This window comes from Aythya fuligula, chromosome 1, assembly GCF_009819795.1.
Source record: "Aythya fuligula isolate bAytFul2 chromosome 1, bAytFul2.pri, whole genome shotgun sequence".
Taxonomy (NCBI): domain Eukaryota; kingdom Metazoa; phylum Chordata; class Aves; order Anseriformes; family Anatidae; genus Aythya; species Aythya fuligula.
In genome coordinates this window covers 173,849,036-173,872,079 of record NC_045559.1, presented here as the reverse complement: position 1 = coordinate 173,872,079, position 23,044 = coordinate 173,849,036, and the positions used below count along the sequence as shown (strand labels likewise).

Genomic DNA, 23,044 nt, shown 5'->3' with positions numbered 1-23,044 from the left:
CAAAGTCACAGGTTCACTAGTGCTTTCTGTCTATCCGTTCTGAATGTATCAACTGCTCCCTTTTATTTTACAATTATTTCTGCATTTTGATCCTATGGACTCCTCATTATAATTCTCAATTCAAGGGGAGTAACTCTCTAACTAAGGTAAATTAAACAGAGTGAGAGTTCTACGCTGTTCTTACCATCTCAGGTCAGATGTGCAACTCAGCAATTTTATGCCTCTGTTGCCAAGGCAGTTCTAATATATGGTGCACTCTGGAAAAGCATGGGTATAAATCTTTGTGGTTTGCTACATTTATTCTTTTCTCCTTCAATAATTTTAACCACACACTCTCACTTAACAAATAGCATATATAACATCTAAGAATTAGATGAGTGTTGGAACACTGCAGTCACCATGTTGAGTGTTGGGAATGATGTCAGAAGCACACAAAACACTAAGTACTAAGGATGGGATTAATCTTAATTAACTTTAACCATCTATCCATTCAATCTAAAACAACTTTCCAGTTTGCCTTTATAGCCACAGGCCCGTATAGCAAAGCAGTCCCATGAATCCTTAAAGGTGATTCATCTGACCTACTGTAATTTCCTGTCTCAGAATGAGATGAATTACACTCTGAGAGTAACTACTTCTTTCCACTGACAAGGGAGGAAGCTAATAAATACCAACTCAGATTTAGAAATCATACTTGTGGTTTTAAGGTTGAAGTGAGTTTGAACTTACCTTAATTTTCATAAAAGTTTCTTAACTTTTCTGGAGTTTAAGGTTAGAATTTTCCTTTCATCTAATTTTCATTTTCATCCTAGGCATGAGGTGGAAGCAAGGGAGACACTCACATGGCTGTGATGTAGGATATCACAATCTGAAGGATGCATTGGATTTATGTGGCAAGATTTTGGTAACAGCAAACGGCCTCTGTGAAATGACACACAGAGTTACCCTCATGTCAGATGTAGCCCGTTCCAGAGTTCCAGCCAGCTCCAAAAGGGACATTAAAACTGAGTAAATATCAGCAATGCTGGTGTCACTTCTGTGATATTTAAGAAACAAACAGACAAACAAACAAACAAAGCACACACACACACACACAACCACCAACAACAAAACCCACCTCTGCACAGAAGCTTTGGAAAAGAGGAGTAAGAAAAATATCAAAGAAAAACCCTGCAGACACCAACAAGGGAAGAAGAGAAGAAGAGAAGAAGGGCAGAAGGGAAGAAAGAAGAGAGGTGCTCTAGGTGCTGGAACAGAAGTTCCCCTGAAGCCCATGGAAGACCATATCAGAGCAGATAATCAATAATCATGCTGGAGTCTGTGTAGGATCCCACACTACAGCAGGTGGCTATGGCATGAAGGCATCTGCAGCCTGTGGAGTTCCCATGCAGGAGCAGGCTTTTGGTATGAGATGTGACCTATGGGTTACCCACACTGGATCAGTTCATGAAGACTGTATCCCATGGGAGGAACCCCATGCTAGAGCAGAGGAAGAGTGTGAAGAGGCGACAAAGCATTATGGACTGATCACAACCCCCATTCATTATCTCCCTACACTACTCAGTAAGTAGGAGAAAATAGGATAGTTGGGAAGGAAGTTGAGCCTGGGAAGAGGTGAGGCTTTGGGGGGACGGTATTTTTAGTTTATTTTTATTATTATTATTATTTCTCACTACCATACTCTATTAATTGACAACATATTAAAATAATCTTTCCTGAGTTTATTCTGTTTTGCCCATGATATTGAGTGGGGGGTAATCTCCCTGTCTTTATTTCAAGCCATGAGCTTTATCACAGTATTTTCTTCCCCTGTCCTACAGAAGCATCTTGGTGGACACCTGACAACTAGCCAAAGTTAGCACACCAGAAAAGATCAGATGACTTATTCAAATTTTATTTTGCTTCTGGGCAGTATGTGAGCTGGAGAGCAATTAGAAGAGAATATTAAATGCCATTTTTCATTAAGAGTAGTTATACTGAACTTAACATTATGAGATGTGAATGATAAACTTTTGTGAAGTTTAAAGTACCTGACAGTAGTGTACTTCTTACATTTTCAGATATTCAATATAATTGTTGTCTTTGAAGTCAATCAAGAGAGCAAATGATTATTTCCTTCCTAAATGCACAGTAACAAATATGTATTAGAAGCATTTTAATATTTTCATGGTTTGGGGCATTATAGACTTAGGAAAAAAAATATGTCCTTTTTAAGTTTTCAACTGAAAGAGGAAAAAAATACTTCTTGACAATAAGCAAAGCTGTACAATATGTGAAAGTTAGAACATATCTCTTCAATTGACTTTTAAAGTCAAATGCTCTACATGGATGCTGGTAGGCAACAGTATGATACATTCTAGTCATTTATCACAGAATCACAGAATCACAGAATTTCTAGGTTGGAAGAGACCTCAAGATCAAGATTTAATGGAGGCATCTTCATTTGATGATGGACTGCTACCAGAGCTGCCACTGTCACTGTCATGATCAATTTGTGGACTGTAAATTAAGAAAATAAAAAATGACTTAGACTCAATATTCTATTATTGTGTTTCTGTACATACTTCACTAACTGGTCCATAGTGAATGTACACAAGTTTTGTTTATTACAGAAATACATGTATATAATGCTCCCATTAGGTAAATTAAGGTTATTTGCAAAATATTTTTAGACTTGCCTTTTATATATATATTTCAACAGTAGCTGATGTCTACATATAGATTTCCATAACATACTTGCTTTTTTTCTATAACTTTTGATAAGTTGTAAAACTGTGATTCAATATCAAAACTCACAGGCTATATCTTGAGTCATTGCTGAAGATTGCTTAGATTTCCTTGCTCAGACTTTGCTGGAGAGTGATCACTCATAATAATCTCCTTAGAGTCTTTCCCAGACCTTTCCTTCATCCCAGTATCCACACAATAACCTCACAGCTAGATATGAAAAAAAATGTATGTCTATTGTCTCTCTCTCTGACAAAATTTCCAAAATGTTTTTTAAGCTAACAAGTTCATGATTTCTCTTTCAATTTTCACTGTATGACTCTATAGCCCTTCTTCTGAAGTCTCCTGTACAACTCAAAGAACAAAATCCAGAGAATTTTGTTGCTCAGTTTTGAAGGGGTTGGGTAAAGCTAAGTGTTCACATCATTCCTAGCAGTGCTGCCCTGCCTCCATGATGTAAATTTTTATGTTGTGCATTTTGTTCACTTATCTTATCCAAAAGCATCCCAGTGGGGGGAAGAGAGGCTCAGCCCGTCGACTGATCCCAGAAGTCAGAATGTATCCTTCCCTAGTATCCTCTTTCTCTTAAGTCAATTTATATTATTCTCCATCTTTTAGGTGGAGCTTGAGTGACTCTAGACATGCATATCTTTGTTACGTTTGATGCAAAATTTTCTCACTTTTCTTTAAAGGTATTGGCTCAGAGAAATTCTGAGCACATGCTCAGTGTGGGGTGTTTACACCTCTGCAACTGGTATCTTTTTGGGATGGAGGTGTGTTTTGGTATTATAATGATATTGTAATACAAAAAGTTCACCAAAGTACAGCATTTTGTCAAAAACATAAGAGGATATTGGCTCAGGGTAGCAAATGTGCAGCTTATCAGTTTTGGTTGCACAAGAACAATCAAGTCCCCGTCTGATCACTGAGCCTAGCTGCAATGTCTCCACTCTGCTCCACACTCCTTACTGTTCCTTTCAGAGTCAGCCCACCAAGTTCCCCCAGTATGATTAACATCTAAGGTTGAAGACATAGGGCACTTCTATTTAGTGCAGCTACACTCCACACTGGAAGCTTTTTCAGTGCTGTACCTTTTATTTAAAATGTGAATATCAGTTTAATTTCCAAATCACTTTAGGCAATTATTCCACATAATCCACCCTGAATACTCTACTCAAGCTTCATGACATTTAGTATATATCAGGTGTATCACGTATGTTCTTGTGATGTGTATTATAGCGTATATATGCATCTTGTAGGGATACTAAACATTTCATCATAATCCAAAGTTTAACATACAAAGTAATTGTTAGTATAAAACATAATGCAGTGAGTATTAATAATACAATAACAGGGTGAAGCATCTTGTTGAAGATTCTTGTGGCAGTTGGTGACCACCCAAAGTGTCCCACCAGTGGTGTTTTTCATCCTTCTTTACTCTTTCCAATGCTCAATTTACTTCTATATCAAGACGGATCATAGTCAGAGTTTTTTCTCCATTTTCTTGAGTTTGTTTCACCAACCGCTTCAAATCTTCATGTGGTAGTAATTTCTTCACCAGTGTAAGGTTCATTCCAACAGGTGTAGGCAGCAGGTCATAGAATATATTGTAATTGGATGTAATAAGTTGGTAAGAAGTGACAGGAGCTGAATAACTAAAACCACATCCTAGAATTTTTGCAAAGTTACAAACACAAACATTGGAGTGATTACTTGTATCTACATTAATATTATCTATGAGTATGGAATCACAACAGGTTCTCATGCAAACACAGCTTTTTCCAATATATACAAGTACTGTTTCACGGATTTCATTGGGATACATCTGAAAGTGTCATGACAAATGTCTTGGGTCTCAAGCGTGTGTGTTACTTTCACAAATGAAACCTTTTTGTTCGGGCACAATACATGTATTTATATTAATCATCTGCCACTTTCCTTCATTTTGATGGGCCCATTCTTTATGCTCCTTAGGATAAAGTATAGTTCCATTATGACTGAATCCTAATATAATGATTGGATATACATTGTATATTGTGGCATTGCTTATGGTAAGTATAAGGGGTAAAGACCTGAAGAGAAGGAGTTGAGGGTTCTAGGGGACAAAAACCTCAACGTGCACCAGCAGTGTGCACTTACAGCCCAGAAGGCCAACTGTATCCTAAGCTTCATCAAAAGAGGCGTGGCCAACAGGTGGAGGGAGGCGATTGTCTCCCTCTGCTCTGTACTTGAGAGGCCCCACCTGGAATACTGCATCCAGGCCTGCAGCTCCTAGCACAAGAATGATGTTGATCAGTTAGAAAAGGTCCAGAAAAGGGCTGGAGCACCTCTTCTACTAAGATAGGCTGAGAGAGCTGGGGCTGTTCAGCCTGAAGAAAAGAAGGCTCTGGGGAGACCTCTTTGCAGCCTTTCAGTACTTAAAGGGGAATTATAAAAAAGATGGAGAACATATTTTGCTCAGTCGGATAATGACAGGACAAGGGGGGATGTTTTTAAACTAAAAGAGGGGGGATTTAGGTTAGAGATTAGAAAGAAATTCTTCACTCCAAGGTGGTAAGGCTAGGAAGAGGTTGTTCAGAGTGGTTGTGGATGCCCCATCCCTGGAGGTGTTCAAGGCCAGGTACTGAGTCCCTAAGCAACCTGATCTAGAGGGTGGCATCCCTGTCTATGGCAGGGGGATTGAAACTAGATGATCTTTGTGGTCCCTTCCAACCCAAGCCATTCTGTGATTCCATGATGGCAGACAATGGCCAGTGTTTAGGCTTCATGAACAGCTATATTTAAAACTGAAGGCAAGCTAGAGGCCCATGATTATACCACAGCATTTTGTATAACCGATACAGTTGTAGATTTAAAGATGGGATTCTAGCAGTGATGATGAACTTCATATATAAGGAGGAAGGAAGAAAATACAGTTTTCTAGTATGATAATTTCTTTTAAATTGGGATGATTAGATCTGCTCAAAGGTTTGAAATAGGAGTTGTGCCAGTGGACATGAATATACATTATGGAGTGGTATGATAGCACTTTTGAAGTGAATCCCCATAATTACACTCAAGAATATGTAATCAAACACAAGAACACTCATTTGCACATCAGTCTCTGTACTTCTATTAATTAAAGCTCTTTTTGAGATGTTTGTACAGAGCAAAATCTGTCTTCTAAATGTTTGCAACAAGCAAGAACACAAACAAACAAACAGAACAAGAGATACTGAATTGAACAAGCAGTTTTGAAAGCAAGATTTTCCAAATCACAGAATCAGAGAACCGCAGAACCACTGAAGCTTCAAGGCACTTCTGCACCTAGTCCAAGCCTCTTCTGAAATCAGGGTCAGATACAGCAGATTTCTCAGGACCGTTTGTTTTTGAAGGACAGAGACTCCACAATCTCTCTGGGAGGCTGGAATCTCTCTTCCAGAGGTTGACTACACTCACAGTTTAAAAAAAATAAAAATAATTTTAAAAAATCCTCATATGTTTAAATAGAATTTAATATAATTTCAGTAGTGTGACATTGTCTTCTTCCTGTCAATAGGCACCACTGAGAAAAACCTGTCTCTATCTTCTCTGCTTACCCCATCAGCTATTTATTCACAATTGCTAAGATCCCTCTGTGCCTTCTTTCCTCCAGGCTAAACAGACCCATCCCTCTCAACCTCTCCTCACATGACAGATTGTCATAGATGAAAATATATATACTTCACTTCTAAGAGAAAGGGAGCAATATATTTATTGATATAGTGTAGTAATCTAACAAAGCTTAATCAGAAATAAGACAGTGACTTAAGATTCGCGGTGGCAAAGTACACTTGATTATTTGTTGCATTGTGGACACACTAAGTCTGATGTGTAGGGGTCACCATCCCATTCATGCACAAGGTTCAGAGTACACCGCCTTGCTTTCTAAACTCCTTGAACCAGAGGTAAGGGACCTGGGTGTGGCTGGACCTACTCCTAGTCCTAGACCTGGTCAATAGTTTATATCTAAGGATTATATGTGCATAATCAATTTAAGATATAAACTTGGTGCAGCTTGCAAAATTTAGCAAGCTTTTAATCACTTACTGAGGATTTGTTGTAGCAAGGAATCTCTCACAAGGAATATAGGATCTCTGCAGCAGGAGTGACCTTGAGAGGCATCCCTGCTCATGGGGAGATCCTGTCGTGCAACAAGCAGAAGAACTCAAAAGGCTCTTGGCCTGCTAACTATACATATGGGGTAAGATGATGGATTGGTAGTCATATTGTTTTGTTTTGTTTTGTTTTGTTTTGTTTTGTTTTGTTTTGTTTGTTTGTTTGTTTGTTTTTTAATGCATGTAAGACACGTATCCGTCTGATTTAGGAGCAAAAAGATCACTTGATGTTTATATGTTTTACTGGTCTTCAGAAGTCCACTAAAATATGTATTTGAATTATACTTGGCTTATATTTTCCCTTTTGTGTGTGTGTGTGTGGTGCATATTTGTTTTTTAAGCAATTCTTTGCATTTAGTGGAATAATCAATAAAACAACATATATATATATATATATATTTGATACTTGAAATATGAGGAGGACTTATTAAAGTGGGTTTGATTTCCACTTTGTATATTAAGCCATATGAAACTTTTTATTTTTTATCAAAATCTTGTGTACATGTGTGGGCAAGGGAAACAACCAAAATTATTTGCTTTCTTACCAAATATCAGAACATGTTATTAAAAATGTATGTAGGATAAACCAAGCATTGATTAATTAAATTAGAAATCTTTTATGGGGTTTTAAACACTTTACTTACTTCAGAGAGCAATGCTACTGGGAGAGGGGTTGTTCATCATTATGATTAGGACACCCATAATTTAATTTCAGTCCTATGCAGACAAAAACATAAAGTAAATATATATGCTAATTTATACCGTTTTTTTGTTTATATATATTGCATCATGTATATAGTTTATGTAATCCCTTTAATATCACTGGAAAGTTATGAGAATCTGGCTCAATATGAACATTGCACATCAATATTTTCAAAGAAATAATCATATGAATGCATTTTAAAAAACAATTCACCAGTTTGTCACAGAATTAAACTTAACGTTTACATTTTCAGGAAAGATTTTGCTTATTTTTTCCTTTCACTGATAGATATGTATGTGTGTGTATATATATATGATATATATGACACATAAATATGATTAATAAATTAATATATACACACACATACATATAATTAATAAAGTTTTTAGCATTCAGGTTTTTAGCAAGTCTCAAACTGAGTTATTTTAATTATTCACATTGGAGCTGAATGCAATCTGCTGACCTCTACAGATTACATATCACCTTTTTGCACTGTTCATATGAAGAATCTAATTGGCCTCTCACTTCAGAGAATAAGAGGAATGCAACATATTGTCCAGAATCCCAAAAAGTATGCATCACAGTTTTAGTTATATTATCTGCTTCAGCAACTATTGTAATTCTATTTAGTTTTTCATTGCATGTTGCCAGCTGCTGAGAAATAACGATGAAGCTAATGAGACTACAAAGCTAGAGGAAGAAAAAAAAAAAAAAAAAAAAAAAAAGAAAAGAAAAAAGAAAAAAAGAAACAACCCTCAGTTAAAGCTGTTGTACATTAAACTTCCCATGTATCTGTTAATTTGCAAAAAAAAAAAAAAAAAAAAGGTAAATATTAACCTTTCCATTGATCTCTAATGTCTACTTTTTCCCAGAGGAAGTCACACTGCTTCAGGCTTTCTCTGCTAAACAATTTCTGATTCCAGGCAAGTTGGAATGTCTTATTTCTCTATCGCAATTCAATGGAGAGCTTTATGTGTACAAGCTTCATTTGTTATTAGTTTTCTGACAAATCTTCATGGAATCCTGGATTCTCCTTCCGAAAAATAACTAACTATCATAAATCTGATTATGAAGGTGAAGCATTTGTATAAGTCTAGGCTTCTGTTTTAAAGAGTAAAGGAATATGATTTCCCTATTTTAACTTTCATAAACAATTGCTATTGAAAAACTTTGGCTAAACTGTTGGTTTTTCAGTGAGCAGATGTTACCCTAACATTTGAAGATGACACTTTCCACTGGAAGAACGATCATGAGAAATTCCTCTATGATGATATATGTCATCACTTCTTACTTAATCAATGTAATTTATCATTAAAGACACTGATTCAACACAGTTATTCTTCAGGGCATATAAACAGTCGCATTAACTTCAGTAGCTGCAGACCACAAAACTGTTCAAAACAAAGCAGCTAATAATAATAACAGCATGAAAATTTGATGCCCACAGAGAAGAATCAAGGAGGGGACTCATCAGGTCATATACAATAAAAGAGTATTTAATCCCAGATCTGGTTGAAGCAGGAAGTTGCTCGAGGTTCTTTCAGTTGCATCTTAGTAAATTAACTGGTCCCTTTCCTTCTGTACATGACTGTATAGCACATGACCTGTTTCCAGTTACCATTCCAGTCTTGGATCCTGTGCTTGTTCTGTACCCAGTTTCTGCTCTTCACACTGTACCAGATTTTTTATCTTTGTTCTCATTCCCTTTTTTCAGCAACAATTTAATAATTAAAAGTTGTTCTTTACTATGGCTCCCAAGGGAACCAACTAAGACTAAAATGGTACTTGGCATATGAAGTTGCAAATGCCTTAATGGCTGTATATGAAACAACAGTCAGAATTTATAAATTTTGGCATTGTCTGAACACCATTATTTTCCACTTTCTTGGACATCAGTACTGTTGTTGTTGTTGTTGTTGTTGTTGTTATTATTATTATTATTATTATTATTATTACCAATTATTATTATTATAACCAATTATTATAACCAAGGCACATACTCTCAATCTGTGCAAAGCTAACAATTGCAATGTTTTTCACAGCAGCTTGTGCAGAAGACTGCACAGAAGGGAGTCAGGAATTCTGCTGAAGACAGTTTACACCTGCTCACCAATGATGGTGATCTGCAACAGGGCACAATTCTGAGTACCCACAGAAGCAAGACCCTGTAATGTCAGAGGCCTCTACTCAGAGCCATGAACTGTTGTGTTCTTTGTTTTTCTGGGCTGAATTAGGAAGAGTGTTGTCAGCAGGCTGATGAAGAGATGATCTTTTCTTTTTTCTCTGAATAGTTAAGACACGTCTGGAATGTTGGGGCCAGTACAGGAGAGACATAGTAATTTTCCAGTCTCTCTCTAGAATGAAGAAGCAACTATGTCTTCTCCATCTGCAGTATGTTCCAGCTTCCCATCCAGACCTTGTAATTCCAGAATAAGAAAGTGTAGCCTTTTTAGTGCAAGTAGAATGGTCTTTCTAAATAAATAAGCTTTAAAAAATAAAACACAACTGAGAGGTACCTCCTGTAACAATACATGTGTGGAGTTGATCTGGTTTCCTGTACCCTAAAGTTGCTAGAAAGGAACATAGTCCAGATAAGGCCTCATTTCATCATTGGCTAACTGCACAGTCCCAACAATCAATCAGTTACTCCATGATAAATATCTGGTCCTTTCAGAGCAACTGAAGGGACATTTGGAAATGCAGAGAATTGTGCCCAAATCTTTCTTATCCTAAGCTATTTGGGGAAATTAGAGGAAAGCCTCTCCTTGTCACAAGTGAATGTTATTTCACTTTCTTTAAATAATTGTATCTATTTATTAAAGTTTATAGGAGTGGAAGGATAGGGAATGTGATTGTTTTTGAAGACTAATCTATTTTTTATTTTTTTCCTCCAAAATTAGAGCAAACTAAAGCTTTTAAATTAAAAGTAAAAATAATTAAATTAAATTAAAATAAATTAAAATTAAAGTTTTTGTCCCAGGAATAACTAATTGTTCTTAGGTGTGAAACTCATAAGCATGATTTCTGACCATGAATCCAAAGAAAAGGCAGTAACTAAAATGCTCACCTTTGGAATTTCCTTTCCACTGAATGGACAGAGAGTTTATGCACATATTTTAGGAGTACCAGTTCACCAGTAATCTGAAAAGGTATAAATTAACGGCATAGCATTGAAATTATAGATGAAAAATGTCTTTGAAATTGCAAGTGATTTCACTAAGATAGTCTTTACCAGATAGATTATCAATTATAATGTAGATAACTGTATGTCTATATGTATTTTAATGACATTACAGACTCCAGAGGTAAAATCATCTCTCCACACCTCTGACATATTACTGGATCTTCTCAGTGTGACACTACTTGTATAAAATATAATGAAATGGAAGAAAAGTAAGGGTGGTAGGAAAGCAATGTTATTCTTTCTTATGGTTATCGTATAGTTATATGTCTACTTAAAGAATTTCTGGTACTTTTTTTTTTTTTTTTTTTCTGTTGTAATCTGAAATGCTATCAGATGTCCATCTATTCTGTAGACACACAGGTAATGAATGAAGTGAGAAATTCAGCTAGGAGCATAAAGCAAATAAAACTATATTACTTTGCTTGTTAAAATAAATAAATAAATAAATAAATAAATCTCCTGTTCATGAGGCTGTGTGAGTAAGAATAATAAGGATCATGGGGACTGCTAGTGTTAGGTCAGAGGTTGGACTAGATGATCTTGAGGTCTCTTCCAACCTAGAAATTCTGTGATTCTGTGATTCTGTGATTTTCCTGATTCTACGTCTGAATGTTCCTGATAAGTGTTGAGGTTTAAGGTCCTTTTCCTAAGGGAATGGATGCCAGCCTTCAACTAAGAAACCACTTCTTACAGTACTAACATTTCCTTCTCATCTAACATGTGGAGAATACACTGTGTGTTGCACTACTAAAAATTATTATCATATTGGGCAGGTTCAATATATATTAAAATATCATATGGACAAAAATAATAACATAAAATTACTCCATATCCTGGTTGTATGTTTACCCAGATATTTTAATGTGTTTTCATAGAGCAGCTAAGGGTATATATGTATATTTTTTTTTTCTTATTTTCTTCTTCTTCTTTTTTTCCCAGAGATCACGTAAAGAAAAAAAATCAGATCATGGTGTAATAATGATTTTGCCAACAGCGGTGTCAATGTTTAAGACAACATTAAGTCTTAAATCTTTACCTCTCCTGTAGTGGAGGTTCACAACACCTCTGTCAAGCTTTGATAGCCATAAGCAGATTTCCTAAATAAAACATTGATACCACTATTTTGGTCTTTCAGTTTTCTCTGTTTCAACAGGTGATAGTTAACAGGTGACTCTCTTCTAAGAGGCACCAATTTGCTGACCTGACCCACTCTCAAGAGAGGTGTGTTGCCTACCAGTGTCTCATATTAGGGAGTACTGAGCCTTGTACAACCCACAGACTGCTATCCACTGCTGCTATTTCAGGTAGGCACCAATGACATTGTCAAGAGCAGGACAAGGCATATAATGAAGGACTACATAGCCCTTGGAGCAGCTCTAAGAAACTCTGGAGCACAAATCATTTTCTCTTTGATCTTACTGGTCAAAGTAAAAGGCATTGAAAGGAAGAATAGAATCTGATGGATCAATACCTGTTTGCAGGATTGGTATTATAGCCAGAGATTTGAGTTTTTAGACCATAGGACTCTCTTTGAGTAAGCTGGTCTACTGGGGACTGATGGGGTCCATCTGTCAGAGGAGGGGAAAAGCATCTTTAGCTACAGACTTGTAGCTACCAGCATCTTCAGCTACCAGTGAAGAGAGCTTTAAACTGAACTTGCTCGGAGAAGGAAACTTCAATCCATCTGAATCTTAATGGTTTGGTGCTATCACCATCAATAGATGCCCAGAGCCAGGAAAGGGATCAGAAGTCAGCAGGAGAGCACATGGAGAGCAACACAAAGGAATGCCAGCCATTGCGGCCAATAAAGCAGTCTCATCAGGGGTCAGATTTGAATGCCTCAATACAAATGCACATAGCATGGGGACTAAACAAGAAGAGTTAGAGATGTGCACATTTCTGTAGAGGTATGATCTTGTATGGGTATCAAAGAGATGCAGTAGGATAGTTCCTATGTTCCTATGACTGGAGTGTTGGAATGGAAGGATGCAGGTTTTTCAGAAAGGATAGGCAGGGGAGATGAGGAGGAAGGCGTGTCTGTGTCAATGACCAACTGAAGTGCATGGAGCTCTGCCTGGGGATGGATGAGAAGCTGACAGCTTATGGGTTAGAATTAGAGGAAGGACAGGGACAGGTGATATTATAGTGGGGGTCTGCTACAGGCCACCCAATCAAGAAGATGAAGCAGATGAGGCCCTCTATAGAAAGATAAAAGAGCCTCATATTCTCAAGGCCTGGTCTCATGGGGGAGTTCAATCACCCTGATATCTGTTGGAGAGATAGCACAACAGGGCATAGGCAATACATGAGGTTCTTGGAATATCTTGATTATAACTTCCTTCTCCAACTGATAGAGGAAACAATGAGGAGAGGTGCTTTGCTGGAACTTGTTCTCACCAACAAGAAAGGGCTGGTGGTGAATGTGAAGTTCATGGGCAACCTTGTCTGTAGTGACCATGAAATGGTGGAGTTCAAGTCCAAGGAACTGGTTGAGATGCCTCCACAGGTACTGAGAGAACTGGTGGATAAAGTTACTAAGTCACTATCTATCATATTTTAGAAGTCCTGGCAATCCAGTGAGGTTCCTACTGGCTGAATATATATATATCAATTTTTAAAAAGGGAAATAAGGAAGACCCAGAGGACTATAGGCCAGTCAGTCTCGTTTCTGTACTAGGAAAGATCATGGAGTGGATCCTACTGGAAAATATGTTAAGGCACACAGAGAACATGGAAGTGATTGGTGACAGCCAACATGGCTTCACTTAGGGCAAATTATGCCAGACAAATTTGGTGGCCTTCTATGAAAGGGTTACAGCATTGATGGATAAGAGAAGAGTAACTGACGTCATTTACCTGGACTTGTGCAAAGCATTTGATGCTGTCTCCCATGATATCCTTGCCTCTAAGCTGGAGAGATGTGGATTAGATGGATGGACTACTCAGTGGGTAAGGATTTGTCTGGATGGTCATACACAAAGATTCGTAGTCATTGGCTTGATGTCCAGCTGGAGATCAATAATAACTGGTGTGCCTTAAAGGTCAGTACTGGGACCAGTGCTGTTGTGTAAATGTCTTTGTTGGTGACATGGACAATGGGATTGAGTGCACCCTCAGCAAGTTTGATGGTGACACCACACTGTGTGGTGCAGTCAACATGCTGCAGGGAAGGGATGCCATCCATCGTCACCTGGACTGGCTTGAGAGGTGGGCCCATCCAAACAACATGTGGTTCAGTAAGGCCTGCACCTGGGTCAAGGCAATCCAAAACATGAGTACAAATCAGGTGATGAGTGACTAGAGAGCAGCTCTGCAAAGAAATACCTGGGGGTACTGGTGGATAAAAAAAACAAACATGAGCTGACAGTGCATACTTGCTGCCCAGAAAGCTAATTGTATTCTGGGCTGCACAGAAAGAAGTATGGCCAGTAATTCAACAGAGGTGATTCTCTGCCTCAACCCTACCCTTGTGAGACCCCATGTTGAGTACTGTGCTCAGCTCTGGGGCCCCCAATACAAAAGAGACATAAACATGTCTGAGTGGGTTCAGAGGATAGCCACAAAAATAATCAGAGGGCTGGAGCACCTCTCCTATGAAGAAAGGCTGAGTCAGTTAGGGCTACTTAGCATAGAGAACAGAAGGCTCCAGAGAAAACTTTTAGTAGTTTTTCAGTATTAAAGAGGCCTACAAGAAAAATGGGGAGGGACTATTTATCGGGGAATGCAGTGGATAGAATATAGAGTACTAGTTTTAAACTTAAAAAGGGTAACATTAGATACTTGGAAGAAATTCTTTACTATGCAGGTGGTGAAGTAGTGGAACAGGTTGCCCAGAGAAGCTGTGGATGCCCCTTATCTGGAAATGTCCAGGGATAGTTTGAGCAACCTGGTCTAGTGGAAGTTGTCCCTGCCCATGGCAGAGGGGGCTGAAACTAGATGATCTTTAAAGGTACCTTCCAACTCAAACCATTTTATGATTCTGTAACTAAATATAGATGTCCAGAGTGTACAAAATTAGGTTTCAGTACTTTTTTTTTTTTCTTCATAATTTACTATTATTAGGGGTAGCTCCAAATTAGGCATAAAAAAAAAAAGTAATGGAAGGATATAATTCCCAGATCACACAAAGTCCCTTAGGACCCTCACAGAAATGAAAAAAAATGATGCAGGGCACAAAGGTGGCTCATAAGGTCAAAGTAGGGAATATAAAGGGTAACAGCTCTGCTCAGGCAGAGTTTGTTTGTGTCTACATTTTTATGCTTAAACAGAATACGGGTGTGAGGTTTTAGTCAGAATATACATACATCACCAGCTGTTCTCAGAGATTTAAACCTATCTGGCCTTTCTAAGATAGCTGTCTAACTTACTGCTGCCCTGTATAGAAATTAGTCATGTAGACTTGTGTTAAATCTGCTCTGAATTGTTTAATATATACATCAAGCAATAATGCAAAAATGTGTAAGTGCTTATGCATATTTGCTTATAGAACTGCATGTGGTAATGTATCAAATAACAAATTTTGCTTCAGTAGCCTACATTCTTTTTTAAGTCTATCCTTTTATTCATGGAGCATGTAGTTTCTCTCTAATCTTATCTGCTATAAGACACTGATTAATAAAATAGTTTTATCTACCTCCTTGATTTTTCTTTCTCTCTCTCTTTTTTTTTTTTACCCTGGGATAGCATACTACCATGTGCATAACCTTCTACAATAATATCAATTTCCCTCTTTCCCCATCAGGCAATCAGAAACTTGCTCAGTAAAAATGTCATGCATAGTAACAGTAGTCACGATACAATCAGTGGGTGTTTTGTATGTGCTAAGAGCCTGCTTGGTTATAAGAAGTACTTTTACAGGTATTACAATGAAGGACAAGACCTTTAACTACTTTGACCTGCTGGAATTAACCATATATATACATGGTTAAATAGTTAAATAAATAGTGACAAGAATGGAATTTTTTCAGTCAAGACACTGAATTAAAATCTCATCATCTGAAACAGAAAAAAACAAAAATTAAAATCTTTACTATTTGTATTCTGAATTGGCATAGATTGCATTTTTGCTAGAAAACCTCTTTTTCAAATAAAGACAGTTTCAGTCTAAAGCTATTTTCTAGTATTTGAGATTTAAGGAAGAAAAAATGTATTATATGACTATATAACTAACTGCAATCTTTTTCAGATTTAAAAGACCTTTACAACGTAATTTCACCTTTAGGGATATGGTGAGATTAATTTCTCATTGTTTATATGTCTAAAAGTTAGATGTCTGTAGACCAGCCAGTGAAGTCTTCTTTCACAGCCTAGCAGGAAAAAAAAAAAAAAAAAAAAAGTAATCTCCAAAGGACAACAATGTAATTTCAGCTGCCCATCCTAAGCTGGTATGAATTACCTTCTGGAGTTGGCTAACAGTATTCTACCATGTTTAAAAATAAAAAATAAAAAAATGCCCAAATCAAGGTAGGTCAGAATTTGAACTTCTGTATTTCAGGGTGAGATTTGGCTATCTCTTGTCATTTTCCAGAAATCTAAGAGGACCCTATAACTCTCCAGTGCTTAGTTGTATCACACAATAGGGAAAATAAATAAATATATATATATATATATACACACACACACACGTGTATATATATATATATATATATGTTTCCTACCTTATATATGTTTTCTACTTTAAGACTGAGGGGGAATGGGAAGACAGGTTAAGGTAATAAAGGAGGATTTCTACTGTTCCTTCCCTGAGCCAGGCAGTGCAGCAATACAGACTGATAAAGAATTCTCAAATTAACCATAGGCTGTAACATAAAGTCAAAAGCTTGTGTACTGGGTAAAGATGATCAGCAGAGAAACATACAGCATTAGGTAGGTATGATTTCATGCTAAAATTTCACATACAGGTATCTTGGAACAAAGAAGCTACGATTTAATTTCATTCATTATATTTCACTCTACCTGCTCAGGTAGGAGACCTGACTACCACTCACTCACTTCAGAAAGTTTCTAATTAACAAAAGCATATCACAATGGTCCAGTTATTTTCCAGTTCATTTCAGTAATGTTATTCAATGCCCTAACTTAAAGCATTTTTGATTTAAGAAAATGATAGAGTATGAATGTGTTAAATTTATAAAGTGTGTCACCGTGTACAGTTTTGTAAATGGAATTAAAACATTGAAAATGACAAAGGACTTGGATGAAAGCTGTGATCTGAATAGCTGAACAGCATCCTAGACCCAGTTAATTATCTTTCAATGAAATCTCACATCAGGGCAATAAAACCTGTCTGCTAAGTCAATCAGTATACTATATCATAACATAGAGAACTTTAAAAAGTGTTTTTATAACATAGTTGTAAAATAATTTTCAAAAATAAAGTTACAAGTCTGAGTTGACTTAAAATAAGTTCCTAAACCTAAGGCTAAAAGAAGAAGCCTTGTAAATCAATGTGACAGAAAAGTTGTGAAGAAAATTAATTCATTTGCAGTGCCTTAATGATTTATTTGTATTTATGTTGTTTCTCTACCTGTGACTCTTCTCTACCTGTGACTCTTCTCACATGATCAAATTAATTCCTACATTATATTTATTATATAGATAATCTTTAGATTTTTCATAATGTTTAATAAACATTAAAAATAAAAATAGGACTCAATATAAATGATATAAATGTTAAGTAATGATGAACCATCTACTGTGTGTATAGTAGGAAAGTAAACGTGTACCTGGCTCATTTTCTACCCCTAATTTCAACTGGCACAGAGTAGGCCTTTAAATTTTTTACTCTTATAAATTATTTTACTCTTCAAAATATTGTGGTCACAACCAAACTGCTGACTGGGAGTGGTCCCCTGGCCTGCAGAATCACACCAAGGAATTCCTTTGGAAACCTCAAGCTGGATAGACCAATAATCTGAAGGTATCATTACATCAATTAACAGTTTTGGTAATCAAATTCTGTTTAAATAAATAAATAATAATTATAATAATAATAAAATCAATTTTCTCATAGTAGCTTCACTTTCATGTTTGAAATGTGTCCAATTTTTCAGGAAAAACTTTTCCACACACTTTGAGGGTGGTGATGGTATTTTTCTTTTAATATTCTCTCAGATAATAAACACAGAATGAACATGAAAACTAACACACACACACACACAAAAAAAAAAAAAAAAAAAAAAAAAAGTGCATGAATTCATGTAGTTACAGCTAATTGGCCACTTTATGCACAAAGTTAAAATATACAAGTCTTTTTTAACAACAGTTGAAATGTAAGCAAGAATACATGAATATAGGAAACATAACACATTTTTCAAATAATTTGTAGCAAAAAGTACACCTTTGTACTATAGCACACTGTTGTTGAGGTAGATCTGTCTGATGATATTGTGAGAAACAAAGTTGTGTTTTTGCAATAAAAGTTGTTTTTGTAGTGGAAAATCCACTAATCTTGCATATTCAAAAGTGATTGTGCAGGCATGACAGTAGTATAGAAGTGAGGAGTACATTAAGCAGATAACAGGAAGGTCCCACTGTCCCAAAATAAGGAGGATAACTAAGAAAAACAGGATGAGAAGTATGAAATCAGTAAAAACAGAAATCACAGGCCCTCTAGTCATGAGAAAAGGGGGGGAAAAAAAAAAAAAAAAGAAAAGAAAAGAAAAAAAAAGGATAAATTAGCAGTTGGTCAAAGAAAAGTGTACATATGTGCTATAAAAGGGCATCGAGTAGGTTGTGAACCTGTAATACTCAGCCAACAGGGGAGAAATCAGGTGTCAGATACTAGGGAATATAAGTTTATGATAAACTTTTAATGTGCGCTCCTACTTGCAGGATTCCCACCATTGCAATTGCAAATAAAATAGGTTCACAGAAGATACAGTGTGAATGTGTGAACTGGCCAAAAAAACAGTCTGAACAAATTACAGAAATGGTAAGCATATTCTCAGGGATGTACCTCGTGGAGTTTTGTTGGATTCAGCTTCAGAAATAAAAACTAACTTCTTATAAGCTAACTTCTTATGCTCAGAAAATGCAGAAATGTGAGAGAAGTGAAACAGAATGCAGAACAGGAGAGAAAAGGAGACAAACAGATTTTGTGGAAGCTGGATAACTGAGGAACAGTGTTAATTCCAATATTACTGCAAATTTTGGTAACTTGCAGTCATGCAGTAGTGGCATGGCATGCTGAGATGAGTTTATATCAGAAAGAGAGACAAGGAAGAAAAGAAAATGATGCTGTGCTTAATTTAAAGAAGTGGACTAAATGCATGAAAATTTGCTGTGGAACACACAACAAGCTGATCAGCTGCTTTTGAGTCTAGATTTGAGGTGAGATCAATAAAGGAGATGTCATGGCAAGCACTGGATACTGACTTCCTGATTAAACAGTGGCAAAATGCTTCAAACCACATGAAGAAATTTCATGGTAGCAAGACCAGGATTTCATGGAGGACCTCAGCTACCCCAGTACCCACTAGAGGGACAACGTGGTTACATGCAAGAAAACCAGGAAAATTCTGGTATGCATTAATGACAATAAATAGATGCAAATGCAGTATGGACTGAATGTAGAAGCTGTTCTGCTGGATCTGGATATTTGTGAATTAAGAAGCATGATGTGATGGTCAACAACCTTCACTCCAGTGATCCTGAGATGACATAATTAAGTATCCTGAGGAAAATGAAGAAGAGAGAAAGAATAATAAGAGGCTTCAGAAATTTACTTAATGCTTGTTCAGGGAACTCGTAGAAAAAAATCCCTTCGATTCCGTCTTGAAGAAAAAAAGAAATACAGGAGAGCTGTTTATCTTCAAGGACAAACTACTCAAACAGCAATGGTCCATCCTATTGTACTGAAGTCAAACCAGCTTGGCATAAAGCCAGCATGGATAAAAATTCCTGACTCAACTCCATTACATAAAAGAAATGCGGAGAAGGAGGAAACAGAGAATGACTACCGGAAAGAAAATAGAAATATTATATAAGATTCAAGGATGATTAAAAAAACAATGTACAGCTAAGCACAACCATGCTGCTCTCTCACTCCCCCTCTTCAGGACAGGTGGATAAAATAAAATGATAAAATAAAATGAAAATAAATAAATGAATAAAATCTTATGGGTTGAGATAAGTACCAGTTTAATGTAAGGAAAAAAAAAAAAAAAAAAAAAAAAAAAAAAAAAAAAAAAAAAAAAAAAAAAAAGTAACATGGAAGCATAAGGAAGAAAAAAAATATTCCGTGCTTCTCATCAGCAAGCAATGTTCAGCTACTTCTTGGGAAGCAGGACTTCAGTACATGTAGTGGTTTCTTGTGAAGACAAGTGTTTTCAAAATTAGAGTCTCCACTTCTTCTACCTCCCTCATCTTATATTGCTGTGCATGATGTCATATAGTATGACCCTTTGGTCAATTTAGGTAATCTATTTCCCTTCTCCAACTTTTGTCTTGCCTTTGGGGAGGACGTTGGAAAGACAGCCTCAATGCTATGCTAACAACAACAGGCAACATTGGTGAGGTATCAACACTCTTCTAGCTACAAGTGCAAAGCACAGCACAATAAGGGCTGCTGCGGGGAAAGTCAACTCCACTCCCACCAGACCTACTACAGGAGTTAGACAATTAGGCAAACTAAAGCTCAGCTGTAGTTTAAACTGGTGAGGAATGTGAAAGGAAAGAAGCAGGGCTCTTATAAATATATTGGCAACAACAATAGGTTAAAAACAAACAAATAAACAAACAGAAAGATGATGTAGACCAACTACTAGTAAGGCAAATGACTTGATGATTAAAGAGAAGTGAAAAGCTGAGATACTCGTTTTCTCATTTGTGTCATTTTCTCATTTTTGACAGTCTGTACTTGTAATGTCTACTGTCAGGCCTCCCATGTCTAACTCTGTGAAGTACAACATAACAGTATAAAAATAAGTTAGGGACCATTTTAACAAATTGTATAATCATACAATGGGGAAGGATTGAAAATATTCAGAAGTGCTGGGGAACCTGGCGTATGCCTTTTCAAGGTCCCCCTCTGTTATCTTCAAAGAGTTGTACCTGTCAAAGGAGTTCCCTGCAGCCTAGGAAAAGGCAAATATTATTTCATCCTCTAAAAGAGAAAGACAATGCAAAGTAACACAGACTATCCCTGAAGAAAATGCAGTAAATCCTTTTGGAAGTAATTTTCCAGCACATGAAGGACAAAAGGTAACAAGGAAAATCATGCCTGTTCAGTGTGATTGTCCTCTATATTGAACTGACTGGCTGAGAGTGAAAATGCAGTAAGGTGACCTCTGGTATTCCTTTAGTCAAACTGGTGGGAAGTAGCCTAAAACAGTGGAGAACAAGATTAACAAAACTGCTAGCACTGGTGAAAAACTTGTTCACAAGCAGCCAAAAGTTCAAAGGCATCTCTTTGTGTGGTGTTCCCTTGGGATTAATCCTGGGACTGATCCTGTTTGAGATCTGCATCAATAACCTGGACAGTGGGAAAGAATGACACAGTGAGTCTGCAGAAGGAACCACATCTGGGGAGTATTTAGTAAACTGCCATTATGAGGAACAGCTAAAGAAATAAGCTGACAGAAACTTTGTGAATTTTAACCAAGACAAGTTCAGTGGCCTGTGTTTGGGATGGAATAACCTCATGCTGCAGTGCAGGGAGGAGGCTGACTGGCTGGGGAGTTATTCTGTATGAAAGAATCTGTTGGTCCTTGTCAACAAGATGAACACAAGTTGCTACTGAGCATTTTTATTATTTTTATTTTTATTTTTATTTATTTTTTTCAATTAAGGCTAGCCACTTACTGGTCTGTGCTAGAAAGAACATAACCAGAACATAACCAGATACAGTGAAGTGATTGCTCTCCTCTGTGTGATACTTCTAAGGTTTCCCCTGTACAGGAGAAATATTTACAAATTAGAGTGGGTGTTAACAGAGAGTTGTTAAGATGATGAAGAGAGCATGACATAAAAAAAAAGGCTGAAGAAGTTGGGTTATTTCAGCCTGCAGAAGAGAAGGCTAAGAGACTATCTGCTGCACAATACAGAGAGAGTCTTCTCAGAATCACAGAGTGAAAAGTCAAGACTCAAAGGCCAAAAGATGCTACAGTGTAAATTCAAGATATGGACAGAGAGAAAAAGATGAGATAGATGGAGATTAGAGACAGAGACAGAGATGATAGATAGAGATAGAGATAGAGATAGAGATAGAGATAGAGATAGAGATGAGATAGAGATAGAGATAGAGATAGAGATAGAGATAGAGATAGAGATAGAGATAGAGATAGAGATAGAGATAGAGATAGAGATAGAGATAGATAGAGATAGATTCACAGTGAGGATAGCCAAACACTTGAGCAGATTAGTCAGAGGCTGGATAATCTCAGTCTTTGTAGATATTCAAATTTCAGCTGTACAATACCCTGAGCAAACTGACCTAATTTATTCATGAGATCAGATGACTTTCCAACCCCAAATGTCATATGTTTATTTTAAAATATCTTACTTAAAGTTTTTTAATGCTTTGAAAGAAAAGAGATGGATTTTCAGAAAAAAAATAAAAATAAAAATAAAAAATCTGACCGTTATTTACAGATTTATTTTCATTGATTCTTTTTGATTTGTTACAAACCTTTAATGGGTGACTAATAAAACATGTCTATCATGCCACATAACTGATACACTTGATTATCATTATGTGACATATACTGAAATTTTAAGATTTTTTCTTATTTGTTTTCAGGAAATTTTGAAGTAAGCAGTTGCAGCATTGCTGCTTAATTTTCCTCTGGAAGTGAAATCATTTTTTCCCTGTTCTAGTTTTGAGACACTGTACATACCTAATGAAAAACATGAGAAGCTCAAGAATTTTGAATCAATGCACTATATTTTGCATGTTTACCATTTTAAATAAAATTAACTTATTAGGTTAGACTTACTGATTCTGTAGTAGATGGAAATAAAAGATGACAAGCTAATTTTATTATTGTCTATTATATACCTGCACCCCACCTCTTACTCACTGTTGCCACTTAACATTAGTATTCATAGCATGCTATCTTAAAAGCAGAGATAATAAAACAATACTACTGTGGTCTTCCCCACAGCAGAGCCCTGCAAGAGATCTGGCTTTCTGAGAGTCCTCAGTGATTTACAGTCAATCTTATTCTATTGCTTTTTTTCTCTACCTCCCTCAGGGTAACAATACTAAATAAAAAAGATGCTTTCAAATCATACAATAAAGTTAGAAACATGCCAATAACAGATTCACTTGCTGATTCTAGAAATGATAACAAA

The 23,044-nt window shown here is 36.5% G+C and overlaps 1 protein-coding gene across 1 annotated transcript in view; it reads left to right on the top strand.

Moving 5' to 3' along the window:
* Positions 1-19,737, top strand: part of LOC116499987 (very low-density lipoprotein receptor-like) — a 29,644-nt gene extending 9,907 nt beyond the window's left edge. The window contains 2 exon segments of the mRNA XM_032204906.1: positions 18,584-18,683; positions 19,492-19,737. Of these exon segments, the coding sequence (XP_032060797.1) occupies positions 18,584-18,683; positions 19,492-19,737 (346 nt within the window).
* Positions 19,738-23,044: the final 3,307 nt, after the last annotated feature.